At 52.2% G+C, this 20229-nt stretch overlaps 1 protein-coding gene across 1 annotated transcript in view; it reads left to right on the forward strand.

Moving 5' to 3' along the window:
* Nucleotides 1–960: 960 nt before the first annotated feature.
* LOC132584598 (geranylgeranyl transferase type-2 subunit alpha-like) overlaps nucleotides 961–20229 on the forward strand; it is a 44940-nt gene continuing 25671 nt past the window's right edge. The window contains 6 exon segments of the mRNA XM_060256500.1: nucleotides 961–1069; nucleotides 3982–4038; nucleotides 4936–5046; nucleotides 9724–9845; nucleotides 10599–10786; nucleotides 11097–11294. Coding sequence (XP_060112483.1) covers nucleotides 4036–4038; nucleotides 4936–5046; nucleotides 9724–9845; nucleotides 10599–10786; nucleotides 11097–11294 — 622 coding nt within the window. The 5' untranslated portion in view covers nucleotides 961–1069; nucleotides 3982–4035.

The following is a 20229-nucleotide window of genomic DNA, read 5'->3' on the forward strand; positions in this document are numbered from 1 at the left end:
TGTAGGGTTGTCAATTCCCAGGTGGGGCAGGGGATCCCCCAGTTTGGAGGCCCTCCCCTCGCTTCAGGATCATCAGAAAGGGGGGGGGGAGGGAAATGTCTGATAGGCACTCCATTACTCCCTATGAAGACCGATTCCCATAGGGTATAATGGGGAATTGATCAGTGGGTATCTGGGGCTCTGGGGGCCTGTTTTTTTTTAGATAAAGGTACCAAAGTTTCAGCATAGCATCTAGTCCCTCTCCCCAAAATACCCTCCAAGTTTCAAAATGATTGGACCAGGGAGTCCAATTCTATGAGCCCCCAAATAAGGTGCCTCTATCCTTCATTATTTCCAATGGAAGGAAGGCATTGAAAAGGTTTGCGGTCCCTTTAAATGTGATGGCCAGAACTCCATTCAGTTATACTTGTCACAACCTTGCTCCTGGCTCCACCCCCAAAGTCTCCTGGCTCCACCCCCAAAGTCTCCTGGCTCCACCCCCAAAGTCTCCAGATATTTCTTGGCAATCCTATCTCCTTGGTCCCCCGGCCCATCCTTTTCTCATCCCTGCTCTGCTTCAAAGCAGTTTGATGCACAAATTCCTTTTTTCTGAAAATGTTAATATTAATCACGTGCTTTCAGCTCCAGGTTAGCCACCACCTTCCCTTTAAGGGGAGGGGGGGGAAAGACGCTGCTCCTTTAAGAATGTGGACGTTCTGGCCCTTCCCGGAGGCTTCGGCTCTCTCATTCCTGGTGCTCCAATGGTACGTTCCGCCACCTCCCTTCCTCCCCCCCCCCCACTCGCTACTCCCCAGGTGGAATCGCCCACAGGCACTCCTCGTTGCTGTCGGAGCCTCTTCGGACGAAACCACTCGGCTCCGGTCGGGCTCATCTCCCATCTCCCCCTCCGGGCTGGTTGGTATCGCCCCCAACAGGGTTTTCCGGAGCCGCCCAGCAGTTCTTCCCGTGGTTTCACCGCACCCCTGCCGCTTATGGAATGGTCTCTTCCTTCGGGAGTCTGATTTCTGCGGAAGAGACCATTTGTCTGTCCAAAGAGGGGTGGCAAGGGAGCTGGGAAATTCAAGAGGAGGTAAAGCGGCATGTCCAAAGCGGCAGGGAAGGAGAGGAGGCTTGGGGATGTTGAGCTCCCGGGCGTTGTTGCGGAGGGGAGGGCTGCGTGTGGCTCGGAGGCAGCAGGGCGCCTGCGTGGCAGGGAAAAGGTCCCAGGTTCAAGCCCACCGCGTCTCCAGTTAGGTGCACAACAGCCCTTCCAAGAGGGCTGCTCTCTTGCTCAATCCCAGAATGCATCTGGCTTGGCTCCAAAAGGGGTACCAATGCCATAGGGTTGTCAGCTGCAGGTTGGGAAATGCCTGGAGGTGGTGGATGGGAGTAGAACATGGTAGGGGTATGGAATGCCAGCTTCCAGGTGGGACGTGGGGACCCCCCAGAATTACAGCTCATCTCCTGACTGCAGAGATGAGTTCCCCTGGGAGAAAAGGGGTGCTTTGGAGGGGGGACTCTAGGGCACCGTACCCCACTGAGCCAGTTTGGTGCAGTGGTTGCGTGCGCGGACTCTTATCTGGGAGCACCAGGTTTGATTCCCCACTCCTCCACTTGCAGCTGCTGGAATGGCCTTGGGTCAGCCATAGCTCTGGCAGAGGTTGTCCTTGAAAGGGCAGCTTCTAGGAGAGCTCTCTCAGCCTCACCCACCTCACAGGGTGTCTGTTGTGGGGGGAGAAGATATAGGAGATTGTGAGCCGCTCTGAGTGGAGGGCAGAATATAAATCCAATGTCGTCGTCGTCTTCTTCTTCCTGTCCTCCCCAGGCTCCATTCCCAAATCTCCAGGAGTTTCCCAACCTACATCTGGTTACCAGGGGTGGCCAAACTGCGGCTTGGTGGCCAAAATGCGGCGCGTGACTCTTTATCACATATTGTGTGGCTCTCAAAGCCCCCATCAGCCAGCTTGGAGAAGGCATTTGTCTCTTTAAATCACTTCTCCAAGCCAAGCCTCCTGGCGTCTTGAAGAATGCATTTAAAGTTAAAGTTGTTTCCCTCCCTCCCTCCCTCCCTCCCTTCCTTCCTTCCTTCCTTCCTTCCTTCCTTCCTTCCTTCCTTCCTTCCTTCCTTCCTTCCTTCCTTCCTTCCTTCCTTCCTGTCTTAAGGCTCTCAAACATCTGACATTCATGTCTTGCGGCTCTCATCTGGCTTTACTCTATATGGCTCTTACGTTAAGCCAGTCTGTCCCAGGGAGAGTTCAGCAGGGATGTGAAGCTGTAGAGTTCACTCTGTGAAAATTTTACCGTCTCCAGGGGAACAAATCTCTCGAGTCTGGGGAGCTGGTGTGATTCCGGATCTCCAGGCCTTACCTGGAGGTTGGCAAAGGTAGCCCACCTTTGATGCATAAATAAACTGCCCTGCAGCCATCAGCAAGAGAGGGATAATAACACCGGCCCGTCTTAACAGGGTTGTTGTGAAGATTGCAGGTTAATGAGCATGGTGTGCTTTGAACACTGCATATGCGGTAGAAGTCCTTGAAGCAATGGTTCCGTCCTCTCCTAAGTTGCTCTCGAGTTCCTGCTGGCAGCAAAAGTTTGGACCTGGCAGCTTGGGCCGGTGGGCATGTATGAAGAAAGGTTAAAACACTTGGGGCTCTTTAGCTTGGAGAAATGTCGACTGCGGGGTGACATGAGAGAGGTTGACAAGGTTATGCGTGGGATGGAGATGGTAGAGAAAGAAGTCCTTTTCTCCCTTTCTCACAATACAAGAACTCATGGGCGTTCGATGAAATTGCTGAGCAGTCGGGTTAGAACCGATAAAAGGAAGTCCTTCTTCACCCAAAAGGTGATCAAAACATGGGATTCACTGCCACAGGAGGTGGTGGCGGCTATAAGGATAGATGGCTTCAAGAGGGGATTGGATAAACATGGAACAGGGGTCCATCAGTGACTGTTAGCCACAGCGTATTGATGGAACTCTCTGTCTGGGGCAAGTGATGCTCTGTATTCTTGGTGCTTGGGCAGGGGGGGGCAACAGTGGGAGGGCTTCTAGTGTCCTGGCCCCACTGGTGGACCTCCTGAAGGCACCTGGTTTTTTGGCCACTGTGTGATGCTGAGTGCTGGACTGGATGGGCCTGGTCCAACAGGGCTTCTCTTATGTTCTTATTTAAAGAGTGGCTGGGATATTATTTGCAGACACAGCAGGCTTCCAAAGGCCTGCTGAAACGCAGGGAAGCCCCGCATTGGTCCAGCAAGCTGTCAGTTCAGCTGAGGTCTGTGCAGGGCAGGGGAATCCAAATCAAACTTGCTTGGCACGTGGAGCTCACAGAGAGACTAGGCACATTCTCCCAGCCAAGCCTACCTCGCAGGGCTGTTGCCAGGCTGCAGTGAGAGCAGGCGGAGCTCTTGCCCACCATGAACTCTGAAACTTAGGTGCGATCAGAAGGTTTCCAGTACTGCTCTCCCCAATTGCACTTTGGTGTAGCACAGGGGTGGCCAAACTGTGGCTTTTCTTTCATACATCTTGAAGCCCCCACCTCCCCGTCTGCTGGCTTGGAGAAGGCTTTTCTCTCTCTTGAAATCACTTCTCCAAGCTAAGCCACTTAGCAGCTCGGAGAATGCATTCAAAGTTAAAGTTGCTTTCTTTCCACCCCTCTCTCCTCATCTATTTTTCCTTCCTTCCTGTTCACGTCTTGCGGCACTCGAACCTCTGCCGTTTGTTCTGTGTGGCTCTTACGTTAAGCAAGTTTGGCCCCCCCCTGGTGTGGCAGATAAAATGCAGGTCTCGGATGAGAGAGACCCAAGCAAATCCCTACTGAACCAGGGGGTGGGGACCTTTGGGCCAGTCACTTCCCTCTCCCCCCCAACCATCAGTGCTGGGTGGTTTTGAGGACAAAGCAGTGGGGAACCGTGCCCGCCATTGGCTTGCTTTCCTGGTAGGAAGGCGAAATCAAAACATGAATAATAAGATCTTCCCACAAAGCTCCTTTCATCTTTCTTTCCTAGGAGACGTGATTCGTTCATTTGCCCTTTTGGAGTCGTTTTTGCAGTGCTGTCAATATGGTAAGTCGGGGGGCTTTCCTACTTCCCGCCTACATACCCCTCAGCTAGAGAGTCAGGGTGAGGTAGTGGTTAGAGTGCCCGGCTAGGATCTGGGAGACCCACGTTCAAATCCCCACTCTGCTGTGAAAGCTTGCTGGGTGCCTTGGGTGAGAGAACCAGTTTGGTGTAGTGGTGAAGTGCGCGGACTCTTATTTGGGAGAACCGGGTTTGATTCCCCGCTCCTCCACTTGCAGCTGCTGGATTGGCCTTGGGTCAGCCATAGCTCTCGCAAGAGTTGTCCTTGAAAGGGCAGCTGCTGTGAGTGCCCTCTCAGCCCCATCCACCTCACAGGGTGTCTGTTGTGGGGCGAGAAGATATAGGAGATTGTAAGCCGCTCTGAGTCTCTGTCCATGAAAGGACAGCTGCTGTGAGAGCCCTCTCAGCCCCACCCACCTCACAGGGTGTCTGTTGTGGGGGGAGAAGATATAGGAGATTGTAAGCCGCTCTGAGTCTCTGTCCTTGAAAGGGCAGCTGCTGTGAGAGCCCTCTCAGCCCCACCCACCTCACAGGGTGTCTGTTGTGGGGGGAGGAAGACATGGGAGATTGTGAGCTGCTCTGAGTCTCTGATTCAGAGGGAAGAGTCGGGTATAAATCTGCCAATCTTCTTCTTCTTCAGTCGCATGCTCTCATCCTGACCTACCTCACGGGGTTGTTGTGAGGAAGAAAAGGAGACTGTTGGAAGCCACTGTGGCTCCCTGTTGGACAGAAAAGTGGGAGTATAAATGAAGTTAATAATAATGACTTCTCCCAGCCGCTCTCTGTCCTGGTAGTTTCCTTTCTTCCCGCCTGCACACAGACACCGCTCCCAGACAAAAGTCACCTCTACGTGGTTGTTTTCTGCTCTCTTTCCCCTGCCAGCACGGGAGGCTGAAGGTCAAGACGACAGAAGAGCAGGCAGAAGCCAAACGCCTGGAGCGGGAGAAGAAGCTGCACCATTATGTGACGGCCACCAAAGCCATCTTTGAAAAGGTGAGGCTTGGGGGTGGGCAGGAACAGACCCTGGGGGGGCAAAGAGAGGCCTCAAAGATGTTGCAGTGCATGGGTCAGGGGAGTTGGAAGGAGCCATACGGGCCATTTAGTCCAGGGGTGTCAAACATTAGACCTGGGGGCCAAATCAGTCCCCTGGAAGGCTCCTATCAGGCCCCTGAGCAACTGGCTGTTGTCTGCTTCCTTCTCCCTCTCTCTTGCTTCCTTCTGCATCACCGCTTAAGAACATAAGAGAAGCCATGTTGGATCAGGCCAATGGCCCATCCAGTCCAACACTCTGTGTCACATAAGAGAAGCCATGTTGGATCAGGCCAATGGCCCATCCAGTCCAACACTCTGTGTCACATAAGAGAAGCCATGTTGGATCAGGCCAATGGCCCATCCAGTCCAACACTCTGTGTCACATAAGAGAAGCCATGTTGGATCAGGCCAATGGCCCATCCAGTCCAACACTCTGTGTCACATAAGAACATAAGAGAAGCCATGTTGGATCAGGCCAATGGCCCATCCAGTCCAGCACTCTGTGTCACATAAGAACATAAGAGAAGCCATTTTGGATCAGGCCAGTGGCCCATCCAGTCCAACACTCTGTGTCACATAAGAACATAAGAGAAGCCATGTTGGATCAGGCCAGTGGCCCATCCAGTCCAACACTCTGTGTCACATAAGAACATAAGAGAAGCCATTTTGGATCAGGCCAATAGCCCATCCAGTCCAACATTCTGTGTCACATAAGAACATAAGAGAAGCCCTGTTTTATCAGGCCAATGGCCCATCTAGCCCAACACACTGTGTCACATAAGAACATAAGAGAAGCCATGTTGGAACAGGCCAATGGCCCCTCCAGTCCAACACTCTGTGTCACATAAGAACATAAGAGAAGCCATGTTGGATCAGGCCACTGGCCCATCCAGTCCAAAACTCTGTGACACATAAGAACATAAGAGAAGCCATGTTGGATCAGGCCAGTGGCCCCTCCAGTCCAAAACTCTGTGACACATAAGAGGAGCCATGTTGGATCAGGCCAGTGGCCCCTCCAGTCCAAAACTCTGTGACACATAAGAACATAAGAGGAGCCATGTTGGATCAGGCCAATGGCCCATCCAGTCCAAAACTCTGTGTCACATAAGAACATAAGAGGAGCCATGTTGGATCAGGCCAATGGCCCATCCAGTCCAAAACTCTGTGACACATAAGAACATAAGAGGAGCCATGTTGGATCAGGCCAGTGGCCCCTCCAGTCCAAAACTCTGTGACACATAAGAGGAGCCATGTTGGATCAGACCAATGGCCCATCCAGTCCAAAACTCTGTGACACATAAGAACATAAGAGGAGCCATGTTGGATCAGGCCAATGGCCCATCCAGTCCAACACTCTGTGTCACATAAGAACATAAGAGAAGCCCTGTTGGATCAGGCCAATGGCCCATCCAGTCCAACACTCTGTGTCACATAAGAACATAAGAGAAGCCATGTTGGATCAGGCCAATGGCCCATCCAGTCCAACACTCTGTGTCACATAAGAACATAAGAGAAGCCCTGTTGGATCAGGCCAGTGGCCCATCCAGTCCAACACTCTGTGTCACATAAGAACATAAGAGAAGCCATTTTGGATCAGGCCAATAGCCCATCCAGTCCAACATTCTGTGTCACATAAGAACATAAGAGAAGCCCTGTTTTATCAGGCCAATGGCCCATCTAGCCCAACACACTGTGTCACATAAGAACATAAGAGAAGCCATGTTGGAACAGGCCAATGGCCCCTCCAGTCCAACACTCTGTGTCACATAAGAACATAAGAGAAGCCATGTTGGATCAGGCCACTGGCCCATCCAGTCCAAAACTCTGTGACACATAAGAACATAAGAGAAGCCATGTTGGATCAGGCCAGTGGCCCCTCCAGTCCAAAACTCTGTGACACATAAGAGGAGCCATGTTGGATCAGGCCAGTGGCCCCTCCAGTCCAAAACTCTGTGACACATAAGAACATAAGAGGAGCCATGTTGGATCAGGCCAATGGCCCATCCAGTCCAAAACTCTGTGTCACATAAGAACATAAGAGGAGCCATGTTGGATCAGGCCAATGGCCCATCCAGTCCAAAACTCTGTGACACATAAGAACATAAGAGGAGCCATGTTGGATCAGGCCAGTGGCCCCTCCAGTCCAAAACTCTGTGACACATAAGAGGAGCCATGTTGGATCAGGCCAATGGCCCATCCAGTCCAAAACTCTGTGACACATAAGAACATAAGAGGAGCCATGTTGGATTAGGCCAATGGCCCATCCAGTCCAAAACTCTGTGTCACATAAGAACATAAGAGAAGCCATGTTGGATCAGGCCAGTGGCCCATCCAGTCCAACACTCTGTGACACATAAGAACATAAGAGGAGCCATGTTGGATCAGGCCAATGGCCCATCCAGTCCAAAACTCTGTGTCACATAAGAACATAAGAGAAGCCATGTTGGATCAGGCCAGTGGCCCCTCCAGTCCAACACTCTGTGACACATAAGAACATAAGAGGAGCCATGTTGGATCAGGCCAATGGCCCATCCAGTCCAAAACTCTGTGTCACATAAGAACATAAGAGAAGCCATGTTGGATCAGGCCAATGGCCCATTCAGTCCAACACTCGGTGTCACATAAGAACATAAGAGAAGCCATGTTGGATCAGGCCACTGGCCCATCCAGTCCAAAACTCTGTGTCACATAAGAGAAGCCATGTTGGATCAGGCCAATGGCCCATCCAGTCCAACACTGTGTCACATAAGAACATAAGAGAAGCCATGTTGGATCAGGCCAATGGCCCCTCCAGTCCAACACTCTATGTCACACAGTGGCCAATATATGTGTATGTGTGTATACACACACATATACATATACACACATATATATACACACACACACATTTACACAGGAGCTACAGAGCAAAGCCTCTGTTTTCTCCATTGGCTGAGGCTCCTCTCTTGGGGAGGAAGTGGGGAGGAAATAGAACTTGCTTTGCCAGGCCCTCTCAATCACACTGCAGAGCTATTGAGCCAAGCCTCTTTTTCCTTCTGTTGGCTGAAGTTCCTTCCCCTCTTGGTCCCCTGGGGAAGGAAGGAAAGGGCCAGAGCTTCCTTGGCCCAGTTCCCTGGATTGTGCAGGAGAGATACAAAGAAAGCACCTTTAAGACCACTGAGTGCTCATGTTTTAAGCAGGTTTTATTTTAAGCTTTAAAAAAAAAAAACCACCTTTGTGTTTATCTGTGTCCTTTGTAAAGGTTATATCTCTGCTACCTGGCATTACATTTCATGACTCGCACGGCCCAACCCGACAAGGTCTTATTTATGTCACATCCAACCCTCCTAACAAATGAGTTTGACCTAGTGCAACCCCCCAGCTCAATGCAGGATCAGCCTAGAGCATCCCTGACACGTGGAAAAAGTTTTTCCTAATAGCCAGCCGGTACCTTCTTGCCCTTCATTTACACCCGCTCTTGCAAGTCCTCTCCTTTGCTGCGCACAGGAATAGCTCCCTGCCCCTCCTCTGAGGGACAGCCCTTCAGAGACTTCAAGAGAGCAGTCTTGTCCCTGCTCCTCAACCTCCTCTTCTCCAGACTAAACATCCCCAAGTCCCAGCGGGAAAGTTTGATCCACGAGCCCTTCCCTTCTTAGCAAGAACTCCGTAACTAGGAAAGGAAAGGTCCCCTGTTCAAGCACCAGTCGTTTCCGGCTCTGGGGTGACGTTGCTTTTCACACCATTTTCACGGCAGACTTTTTTACGGGGTGGTAGAGTGGTAAAGCAGCAGTACTGCAGTACTGTGATCTGAACTCTCCGCTCACGACCTGAGTTCGATTCCGGCGGAAGCTGGATTCAGGTAGCCGGTCCAAGGTTGACTCGGCCTTCCATCCTTCCGAGGTCGGTCAAATGAGTCCCCAGCTTGCTGGGGGGAAAGTGTAAAAGATGAGGGAAGGCAATGGCAAACCACTCTGTAAAAAGTGTGCCGTGAAAACGTTGTAAAAGCAATGTCACCCCAGAGTCGGAAATGACTGGTGCTTGCGCAGGGGACCTTTCCTTTTCTTGCCATTGCCTTCCCCAGTCATCTACACTTTCCCCCCAGCAAGCTGGGGGACTCATTTTACCAACCTCGGAAGGATGGAAGGCTGAGCTGACCTGGAGCCAGCTACCTGAACCAGCTTCCGCTGGGATCAAACTCAGGTCGTGAGCAGAAGGCTCCGACTGCAGTACTGCAGCTTTACCACTCTGCGCCACGGGGCTGTTTCTATGAAAGCTTACATTCTGAGTAGAACTTGGTCTTAAAGGTGCCACCGAACTCCTGCTTTGTTTTAGAATGCGGGGTGTCCTTGTCTCCTGGCTGTTGCCCCTTGCGTTGGGCAGCAAGCCCCTCCCACATTGGGGTCAGGAGCATGGACCCAGGCGACGAGAGTCAATACTCCCTCTAAGCTGCAGAATCTTGGGAGCAAACATTCTACTTTGTGAGCTACTGGCCTTAAAGCTGTGAGCGAATGCATGAATTAGCGCGCTCGGGGGCCATTTTTTCCTGAGCTGAGACAAAACGCGGTGAGCTCGAGGCTACAAAAAACGGTGAGCTAGCTCACGCTCACTCAGCTCGGAGGGAACGCTAGCGCAGACCTTTGGCCTTCCTTTCTCCCGCAGAGGAAATTGGGGCAGCTGGACAAAGAAGCCCTGGAGCTGACCAGCCAGATCTTGAGCGTCAACCCAGACTTTGCCACCCTCTGGAACTTCCGGCGGGACACTTTCCTCCACCTGCAAGAGGAGTGAGTGGGGAGGAGGGAGCAGGATGCAAGTGGGGGGGAGAGAGGGTGATAAACTCACAAAGTGCTTCCACCCCCACCCTTTCCACTCATGGAGAGCCAGTTTGGTGTAGTGGTTAAGTGTGCGGACTCTTATCTGGGAGAACCGGGTTTGATTCCGCACTCCTCCACTTGCACCTGCTAGAATGGCCTTGGGTCAGCCATAGCTCTTGCTAAGTGGTTAAGTGCATGGACTCTTATCTGGGAGAACCAGGTTGGATTCCTTGCTCCTCCACTTGCAGCTGCTGGAATGGCCTTGGGTCAGACATAGCTCTCGTAGGAGTTGTCCTTGAAAGGGCAGCTTCTGTCAGAGCTCTCTCGGCCCCCCCCCCCACCTCACAAGGTGTCTGTCGTGGGGGAGGAAGGGAAAGGAGATGTTAGGCCGTTCTGAGACTCTGATTCAGAGAGAAGAGTGGGGTATAAATCTTCAGTCTTCTTCTGAGAGCCAGTTTGGTGTCATGGTTAAGCGTGCGGACTCTTATCTGGGAGAACCGGGTTTGATTCCCCACCCCTCCACTTGCAGCTGCTGGAATGGCCTTGGGTCAGCCATAGCTCTGGCAGGAGTTGTCCTTGAAAGGGCAGCTTCTGGGAGAGCTCTCTCAGCCCCACCCACCTCACAGGGTGTCTTTTTGGGGGGGTGGGGAGAAGATTGGGACCTCTCTGAGATTCCGAGTATAGGGCGGGATATAAATCCAATCTCTTCTTCTTCCATCGCAGGACCCCGGAAGAGATGCAGGCCCTCTGCAAGGCAGAGCTTTCCTTCCTGGAGTCCTGCTTGCGTGTCAACCCCAAATCCTACGGCACGTGGCACCACCGCTGCTGGGTGATGGAGCACATCCCGGAGCCGGACTGGGCCCGCGAGCTGGAGCTGTGCAACAAGTTCCTGGAGAGTGACGAACGCAACTGTGAGCCTCTCCTTCCCCCACCCCCCACCCTGTCCCTCCCAGCCCTGCCCCCTTTGGTTGAGAATTTCCGCAGCCTTCCCTTCAGCTCTGACCTTGGAGCAGGCATCCCCAGCCTTTCCTAGTGTGTGAGCATCTTAGGACTTCTGACACGGGGTGGTGGACTCAGCCACAAAATGGCTGCCGCAGGAGGCGGAGCCAACCACCGAATGTCAAGTTCAGGAGATCGTCCGGGGAGTTTGCTTGCAGGGTGGGCTGACCTCTGACCCTCGCGCTTGAGCTCCTCCTTCCCTCTCTGTGTTGCCCTCTGCAGTTCACTGCTGGGATTACCGGCGCTTTGTGGTGCAGCGCTCCCTGGTCCCTCCCGAAGACGAACTGGCTTTCAGCGACAACCTCATCAGCCGGAACTTCTCCAACTACTCCTCCTGGCATTACCGCAGCCGCCTCCTGCCGGAGCTGCACCCGGATCCTCACCAGCAAGGCCGGATCACGGAGGAAGTCCTTCTCAAAGGTTGGAAGGAGAGTGCCAACAGCTTGTACTCGCTTGTAATGCAGTATTTCGGGGGTGGGAGGGGAAATACTGTCTTGCTAGAGATGCAGGTTGTTTTACGTGCCCTCCTGGGAGCAAACCAGAGAGCCCATGAATGAGCACATAAGGCAGCCTTCTGCTGAGCCAATCAGCACAGGAGTTGGCCATCTGCTGAGCCAATCAGCACAGGAGGTGGCCTTCTGCTGAGCCAATCAGCACAGGAGGTGGCCTTCTGCTGAGCCAATCAGCACAGGAGGCGGCCTTCTGCTGAGCCAATCAGCACAGGAGGCTGCCATCTGCTGAGCCAATCAGCACAGGAGGCCGCCACCTGCTGAACCAATCAGCACAGGAGGCCGCCTTCTGCTGAGCCAATCGGCACAGGAGGCCGCCACCTGCTGAGCCAATCGGCACAGGAGGCCGCCACCTGCTGAGCCAATCGGCACAGGAGGCCGCCACCTGCTGAGCCAAGGCACAGGAGGCCGCCATCTGCTGAGCCAATCAGCATGCAAAGCTGCTTCCTGCTGGGTCAGGCTAATCCTCTGCTTCCCAAGGTTAGTCTTGTCTACTCTGACTGGCAGCAGCTCTCCAGGGTCCTTTGCATCACCCACTGCCTGATTCTTCTAACTGGAGATGCCAGGAATCGAACCTGGGACTTTCCACGTGCCAAGCAGATGCTCTGCCTCTGAGCCACGGCCCCCTACCCCACATGAGTCAGGTCTCTAGATCAGCCAGAGGAATGGGATGCCACACCACTGGGGGAGTGTCCAAATCGGAAGGTGGAGCGACACAGAGTGTTGGACTGGATGGGCCATTGGCCTGATCCAACATGGCTCCTCGTATGTTCTTATGTGACACAGAGTGTTGGACTGGATGGGCCATTGGCCTGATCCAGCAGGGCTTCTCTTCTGTTCTTATGTGACACAGAGTGTTGGACTGGATGGGCCATTGGCCTGATCCAACATGGCTTCTCTTCTGTTCTTATGTGACACAGAGTGTTGGACTGGATGGGCCTTTGGCCTGATCCAACATGGTCCCTCCAGTCCAACACTTTGTGTCACATTTTTTTTTTGGCAAAACCATGGCTTTCCCTCTCCTCTTAGTGCCCTTCAGGATCTCCAGGATGTCTGACATCTCGCCACCTGGAAAGAGCTGTCTGGGTCAGGACTGGTTAAAGGAGGGGGCCCTAGAGAGACGGTGCCTTTTGCTTATCTTCAGTGACTTGGGAGGAAGCCGCTGCCCCTAGTTTCAAAGTGGACTTTTAGGCAAGTTGGATGACAGAGATGCCCCTCTGGATCCTTTCCCCCCCCCCTCAGGAATGGATGGCAGAACAGCCTCAGCAAACCGTGGTCCCCCTCCGTTCCTCCTATTCCTTCCCTGGATGTAGCGATGGTCGCAGGCACTGATGGTGATAAAGGCGGATTAGGTAGATTTGTGCAGGACACGTCTGACAGTTACTTCTAGCTGTGGTGGCTAAACAGAGCCTCCGCATTTAGAGGCCACTAACCTCAATCCCAGTTCCAGGAGGCAACACTGGAGGTAGCCTCAGCATCTCTGCCCTGCTGTTGGCCCCCCAGAGGAACTGGTTGGCCACTGTGTGAGACAGGAGGCTGGACTAGATGGACCCTCACTGGTCTGATCCAGCAGGGCTCTTCTGATTTTAGGTTCTTAACACTGAGGAAGGACTCATCCTCTGTGCCCTGTTGTTGGACCTCCGGAGAAACTGTCTGGTCTCTGTGTGAGACAGAAGGTTGGAACAGATGGACTCTCCCTGGACTGATCAACAGGGCTCTTCTAATATTGTTATCAGGGAAAGGCCTCAGTTTCTCTGCCCTGTTGCTTGCCCTCTAGAGGAACTGTTTGGCCACTGTGTGAGACAGGAGGCTGGACTAGATGGACCCTCCCTGTTCTGATCCAGCAGGGCTCTTCTGATGTTCTTATGAAGGCCTCAGCCTCTCTGCCCTCTTGTTGGCCTCCAGAGGAACTGGTTGGCCACTGTGTGAGACAGAAGGCTGGACTAGATGGACCCTCACTGGTCTGACCCAGCAGGGCTCCTCTGATGTTCTTCTCAGGGGAAGGCCTCGGCCTCTCTGCCCTGTTGTTGGCCCTCCAGAGGAACTGGTTGGCCACTGTGTGAGACAGGAGGCTGGACTAGGTGGACCCTCACTGGTCTGATCCAGCAGGGCTCTTCTGGTGTTCTTAAAAAGGACTCGGCCTCTCTGCCCTGTTGTTGGCCTTCCAGAGGAACTAGATGGCCACTGTGTGAGACAGGAGGCTGGACTAGATGGACCCTCCCTGGTCTGATCCAGCAGGGCTCTTCTGATGTTCTTCTCATGGGAAGGCCTCAGTCTCTCTGTCCTGTTGTTGGCCTCCAGAGGAACTGGTTGGCCACTGTGTGAGACAGGAGACTGGACTAGATGGACCCTCACTGGTCTGATCCAGCAGGGCTCTTCTGATGTTCTTCTCAGGGGAAGGCCTCAGCCTCTGTGCCCTGTTGTTGGCCCTCTAGAGGAACTGGTTGGTTGCTGTGTGAGGCAGGATGCTGAACTAGATGGACCACCGCTCTGATCCAGCAGGGCGTGTTTTTAGACTAGGAGTGGCTCTCCTTTGCCAGGCCTGGAGATTAACCTTCTATTGTTGGAGCGGGAGCCATCCTTCTACTTGGGCTCCTCCCCTACAAGTGTCAAAGAGGGGGCAGCCAGACATCCGGGCTCTGTGCCCAGCTCGCCAGGGCTCCAAAAGGCTCTTTTCCCAACACAGCAAGGGGCATGCGGGGTCATGAGTCAGGGCAGCGCTCCCTCAGCCTCGAGGCGTGGAGGTCCGGGCACGAAGAGGAATGGTTTCACAATGAGTAAAAGTGTACCTAGGGATTGTTTCCCAGCGCCCAGCCCTTCTCGCCTAGGCGGGTGACAGTTCAAGGGGGATTAGCTGCCGCTCCTGACTCTGTGGGGTTTTTTGGGTGCACGCCACTTGACCGCTTTCCGCTTCTCGCCTGCCCTGTGAAGAGACGGAGGGAAGGCAGCGTGGGAACCCATCTGGGAGCTGAAGGGCAGTGCCCTGTGACTGGCAGAGAGGGCTTAGGAGAGGGTGAAGTCAGCAGCGGGCCGACTGGAAGGACACGGTCCCTCCCGTTCCTCTTCCAGATTCATCTTCTGCCTTATCCGCTTGTCAGGAACAGCAAGTGGCAACACGGTACGAAACGGAAGGAAAAAAAGCAACTGTGCAAGGAAAGTGATATTAAAAAAAAACCTTGGTTCATATGTATCCAAATCTAACAACATTCGAAGATGCCATGTAACACGGTAAAAAAAAAATTCTATACATCAGGGAGAGTCCCACTGCAGAAGACAAAGAAATCTTGTTCAAGTTGATGTACAAAAAAAGTTCACCTAAAGCATTCAGCGTATTAAGTATCTTTGCATGATGTCAGATTGAGAATTTTTCAGAACGGATTGGCTCTCGAAAAAGCATCGTAATGTGAAACGTGATCCTGCGTCGACTGATGCATAAGGAGAACTTTTGCCTTTGGAGCCAGATATCTTCAGGGGATTGGATTCCATGCAGGAAATTTTGAAAAATTTTGAAGAAGCTGCTTTATGTGAACTTTTTTGTATATGAACTTGAACAAGATTTCTTTGTTTTCTGCAGCGGGACTCTCCCTGATGTATAGAATTGTTGTTGTTTTTTCCGTGTTATGTGGTGTCTTTGAATGTTATTAGATTTGGATATATGAGAACCAAGGTTTTTTTAATATCACTTTTATTGCACAGTTGTTGTTTTTTCTTCTGTCAGGCAGACTTCAAGGGGACAACGCACACTAGCAGTTCTCTTTGCCTGGGGTAGGCAGGTGCCAAAGACGGGCTGTGGCTCAGTGGTAGAACATCTGTTTGGCACTCAAAAGGTCCCAGGTTCGATCCCCAGCATCTCCAGTTAAAAGGATCAGGCAGGAAGGGACAAGACAGACCTTTCTCTGCCTGAGACTATGAAGAGCAGCTGCCAGTCTGAGCAGATGCTGCTGGCTTTGAAGGAGCAGGGGTCTGATTCGGTATAAGGCAGCTTCATATGTGTTCATATTTGAACTAGAGGGGATGTGGCTCAGTGGCAGAGCCTCTGCTCGGCATGCAGAAGGTCCCAGGTTCAATCCCCGGCATCTTCAGTTAAAAGGACCAGGCAGGAGGTGATGGGAAAGACCTCTGCCTGAGACCCTGGAGACTAAAGGAGAAGGGCTGTGGCTCAGTGGCAGAGCCTCTGCTTGGTATGCAAAAGGTCCCAGGTTCAATCCCCAGCATCTCCAGTTAAAAGGACCAGGCAGGAGGTGATGGGAAAGACCTGCCTGAGACCCTGGAGACTAAAGGAGAAGGGCTGTGGCTTAGTGGCAGAGCCTCTGCTTGGTATGCAAAAGGTCCCAGGTTCAATCCCCAGCATCTCCAGTTAAAAGGACCAGGCAGGAGGTGATGGGAAAGACCTCTGCCTGAGATCCTGGAGACTAAAGGAGAAGCTCTGTGGCTTAGTGGCAGAGCCTCTGCTCGGCATGCAAAAGGTCCCAGGTTCAATCCCCGGCATCTCCAGTTAAAAGGACCAGGCAAGAGGTAAAGCGAGGGACTTCTGCCAGAGACCCTGGAGAGCCGCTGCCAGTCTGAGTAGATAATACTGACCATATTGGACCGAGTGTCTGGTTCAGGATAAGCAACACAAGTGAGAAACACGGAAGGAATTGAGAGAATCAAAGCTTAAGCCTCCGTGTGAAGAAACAAGAAGAAGGAAATATGCAAAAACTATTGTAAATTTATCTCATTCAAACAAACGTCACACTTAATAACGTCCAAGTCAGACCTGAAAACACACGGAACAGAAATAGTAAGAACAGGAACATCCCAAAGTGTTTCACCCCTAGAGTTCAAAATAGTGTTACAGTCAGTGTTCCCTCTCAGCTGAGTGAGTGTGAGCTGGTTCGCAGGTTTGTAGCCTCCGGCTCACACATTTTTGTCCTAGTTCAGGAAGGACGGCCCCAGAGCAAACTAAATGATGCAGCAGCTCCCAACTTTGATGCCAGCAGCTCACAAAGTAGAATTTTTTGCTCACAAGACTCTGCAGGAAACATTGGTTGCAGTCGCAACAAATGTCACCGTTTTTAAAATATCATAGCCAGGGGGTGTTCTCCGTTCCACAGAATGCTGGAATCGCACCGTTCCATACTTTAGTCCAAGGGTGGCCAAACTTGCTTAATGAAAGAGCCACATAGAATAAAGGTCAGATGTTTGAAAGCCGCAAGACGTGAACATCAGATGTCGGAGAGACGCAAGACAGGAAGGCAGGCAAATAAACGGGGGAGGGAGAGGTGGAAAAAAGCCACTTTAACTGCCTTCTCCAAGCCACCAACTTGCCTTGAAGAAGTGAATGAAAGAGAGAAATGCCTTCTCTAAGCCAGCCAACGGAGAGGTGGGGGCTTCAAGAGCCGCACAGCATGTGTGAAAGAGTCACATGTGGCTCCCGAGCCACAGTTTGGCCACCCCCTGCCTTAGTCCAGAAGCGGAGGTTGTTGGCATCCAAAGACTGGTTTGCTTTCCCACCCATGGCTGCCTTATCTTTGGGAGGTTGTTCCAGTCTTCTTTGGGACCTTGAACTTCCAGGCAGGGGAAGTTCAAACCCCACTTTGTCCTATAATAACACACACACACACACACCTTGCATTGAGCAATTCATGCCTGACATTCTTTAACAACCTGGGTCAGGAGGTCAGACTGTGCAAATGCGCCAAGAGATCCTGACTCCCTGACTCTTCCCTCCCCAGCTCCTTGACTCCACACGCCTCCTCCCCCCCCCCACAGGTTCCTGCATATTTTTAGTTGCCCTGGGGCCTTTTTGCACTACATGGATCTGCAAGGCTGCAAGCTGGGGCCCCTCCTGTACACCAAGAGAGGACCGTTGGGTACCCAAACATTCTTACACAACCGAGCCCTCGCAGTGGGTGCGCGGCCATCCCAGCCTCCAGGAACGGAAGCGCCTGTGTCTTCCTCGGCTGGAAGAGGAAGGTCTCTGTTTAGTGTGCAGAAGTTCCTGCCAAGAGGGGCCTGCAGACGCCCCGTGGCGCACCAAGGGACACTCCCTCCTGGAGTTGTCAACATTGGGCTTTTTTACTGAGCCCTGCGTGCCGTGGTGGGTGGGCCTCTGGCATGCGGGGACCGGCCTGCCCTTCCCTGCTGCGACCTGCTGATGTGCCCTCGTCCGCGCCTTCCCCTTCCGCCGCTCCACTGCCTGAAATGTCCCTGGAGCACCTTCTTTCAAAGCTCGCCTTCTAGAAATCTTTGGTTTAATCAGGGCTTTTTTTGTAGCAGGAACTCCTTTTCCCTATTAGGCCACACCCCCCATGTAGCCAATCTTCCAAGAACTTACAGCTCCAGGAGGATTGGCTGCATCAGGGGGTGTGGCCTGATAGGCAAAGGAGTTCCTGTTACAAGAAAAGCCCCGGGTTTCTTCATCCCAAACCAATACAGGGTTTGCTTTCTCCTCTCCTGTCCTTCCTGAAGATTTGGGGATGGAGCCTTGAGAGCGACTAGGGTTGCCAATTCCCAGGTGAGGGCAGGGGATCCCCCGGTTTGAAGGCCCTCCCCCCGCTTCAGGGTCATCAGAAAGCGGGGTGGGGAAGGGAAACGTCTGCTGGGCACTCCATTATTCCCTGTGGAGACCGATTCCCATTGGAAATCATGGATAATTGATCCACAGGTATCTGGAGCTCTGAGGGGGGCTGTTTTTTGAGGTAGAGGCACCAAATTTTCAGCATAGCATTCGGTGCCTCTCCTCAAACGAACCCCCAAGTTTCAAAAGGATTGGACCGTGGGGTCCAATTCTATGACCCCCAAAAGAAGATGTCCCTATTGTTCATTATTCCAAATGGAGGGAAGGCATTTAAAAAGTGTGCGGTCCCTTTAAATGTGATGGCCAGAACGCCCTTCCGAGTTTAACTGTGCTTGTCACACCCTTGCTCCTGGCTGCACCCCCAAAGTCTCCTGGCTCCGCCCCTAAAGTCCCCAGCTATTTCTTGATCAGACCTGGCAACCCTAGGAGGGACCTCGGGGGTGTACAGAACCACAGGCTCCGCCTTCCGAGGCAGCCATTTTCTTCAGCAGAACTGATCTCTGCCATCCAGAGATCTGCTGTAATTGCAGGAAACTGCCGGGCAGGCCCCACCTGGAAGTTCGGCAGGGACTGATCTCTTTCACTCACAAGCTTTTGTAAAGAACCACGGGCATTAAGGAATGGTTGACGGAGGCTTTAAAAGTCAAGATTAACGCCCCCCCCTCAAGGGAGGTGGATTGTCTCACTTTTATTGTTATTTAGAAATATGCGCCCTGCTTTTCTGCCCTTCAAAGGGGCACTGAGGCGGCTCACCATTTAGCACAGGGACACGATAAGATCACCTTTTAAAACCATGGAAATCAACCTATCCGAAACGTACGTCATTACAATAATTAAAAAACAGAGTCACGATACACAAGAAACATACAAACAACAATTAGGACATATGATAGGAAGGAGGGATGATTGAGGGGAAACGCCAAAGGAAACAAAACAAAAATATCCCGGCTCCGGCTCTTCTCATGTGGCTTCTGGGAGTTTGTTTGTTTGATCTTCCTGGTTTTACTTGTCAAGGTGGATCAGCGACTGGGGCACCCACCTGACCCAGAGAAGGCTCCAGTTCAGTCCAGGGTCTCTCTGTCTTAAGAACATAAGAGAAGCCATGTTGGATCAGGCCAATGGCCCATCCAGTCCAACACTCTGTGTCACATAAGAACATAAGAGAAGCCATGTTGGATCAGGCCAATGGCCCATCCAGTCCAACACTCTGTGTCACATAAGAACATAAGAGAAGCCATGTTGGATCAGGCCTGTGGCCCATCCAGTCCAACACTCTATGTCACATAAGAGAAGCCATTTTGGATCAGGCCAATGGCCCCTCCAGTCCAACACTCTGTGTCACATAGGAACATAAGAGAAGCCATGTTGGATCAGGCCAAAGGCCCATCCAGTCCAACACTCTGTGTCACATAGGAACATAAGAGAAGCCATGTTGGATCAGGCCAATGGCCCATCCAGTCCAACACTGTGTCACATAAGAACATAAGAGAAGCCATTTTGGATCAGGCCAATGGCCCCTCCAGTCCAACACTCTGTGTCACATAAGAACATAAGAGAAGCCATGTTGGATCAGGCCAATGGCCCATCCAGTCCAACACTCTGTGCCACATAGTGGCCAGAAAAACCCCAGGTGCCATCAGGAGGTCCATCAGTGGGGCCAGGACACTAGAAGCCCTCCCACTGTGTCCCCTCCCAAGCACCAAGAATACAAAGCAACACTGCCCCAGACATAAGAACATAAGAGAAGCCATGTTGGATCAGGCCAATGGCCCATCCAGTCCAACACTCTGTGTCACACAGTAGCCAAAAAACCCAGGTGCCACCAGGAGGTCCTTCAGTGGGGCCAGGACACTATAAGTCCTCACACTGTTGTCCCTCCGAAGCACTAAGAATTCAGAGCATCACTTGCCCCAGACAGAGAGTACCAACAATTCACTGTGGCTAATAGCCACTGATGGACCTCTGCTCCATAGGTTTATCCAGTCCCCTCTTGACGCTGGCTATACTTGCAGCCGCTTGTAGAGTCCACCCTCTAACTCGGGTGTTGAACTCATTTGTTATAAACTTCATAAAGGCACAAATATAAAAATAAAACATGCTTAAAACATTAGCACTCATTGGCCTTAAAGGTGCTTTCTTTGTGTTTCTCCCATGCGATCCAGGGAACTGGGCCAAGGAAGCTCTGGCTCTTTCCTTCCCTCTCCAGGATACCAGGAGGGAGAGGAGCCTCAGCCAGTAGAAGAAAGAGAGGCTTGGCTCAGTAGCTCTGCTGTGCAATTTAGAG

The sequence above is a fragment of the Heteronotia binoei genome, chromosome 15, assembly GCF_032191835.1.
Source record: "Heteronotia binoei isolate CCM8104 ecotype False Entrance Well chromosome 15, APGP_CSIRO_Hbin_v1, whole genome shotgun sequence".
NCBI classification, from domain to species: Eukaryota; Metazoa; Chordata; class Lepidosauria; order Squamata; family Gekkonidae; genus Heteronotia; species Heteronotia binoei.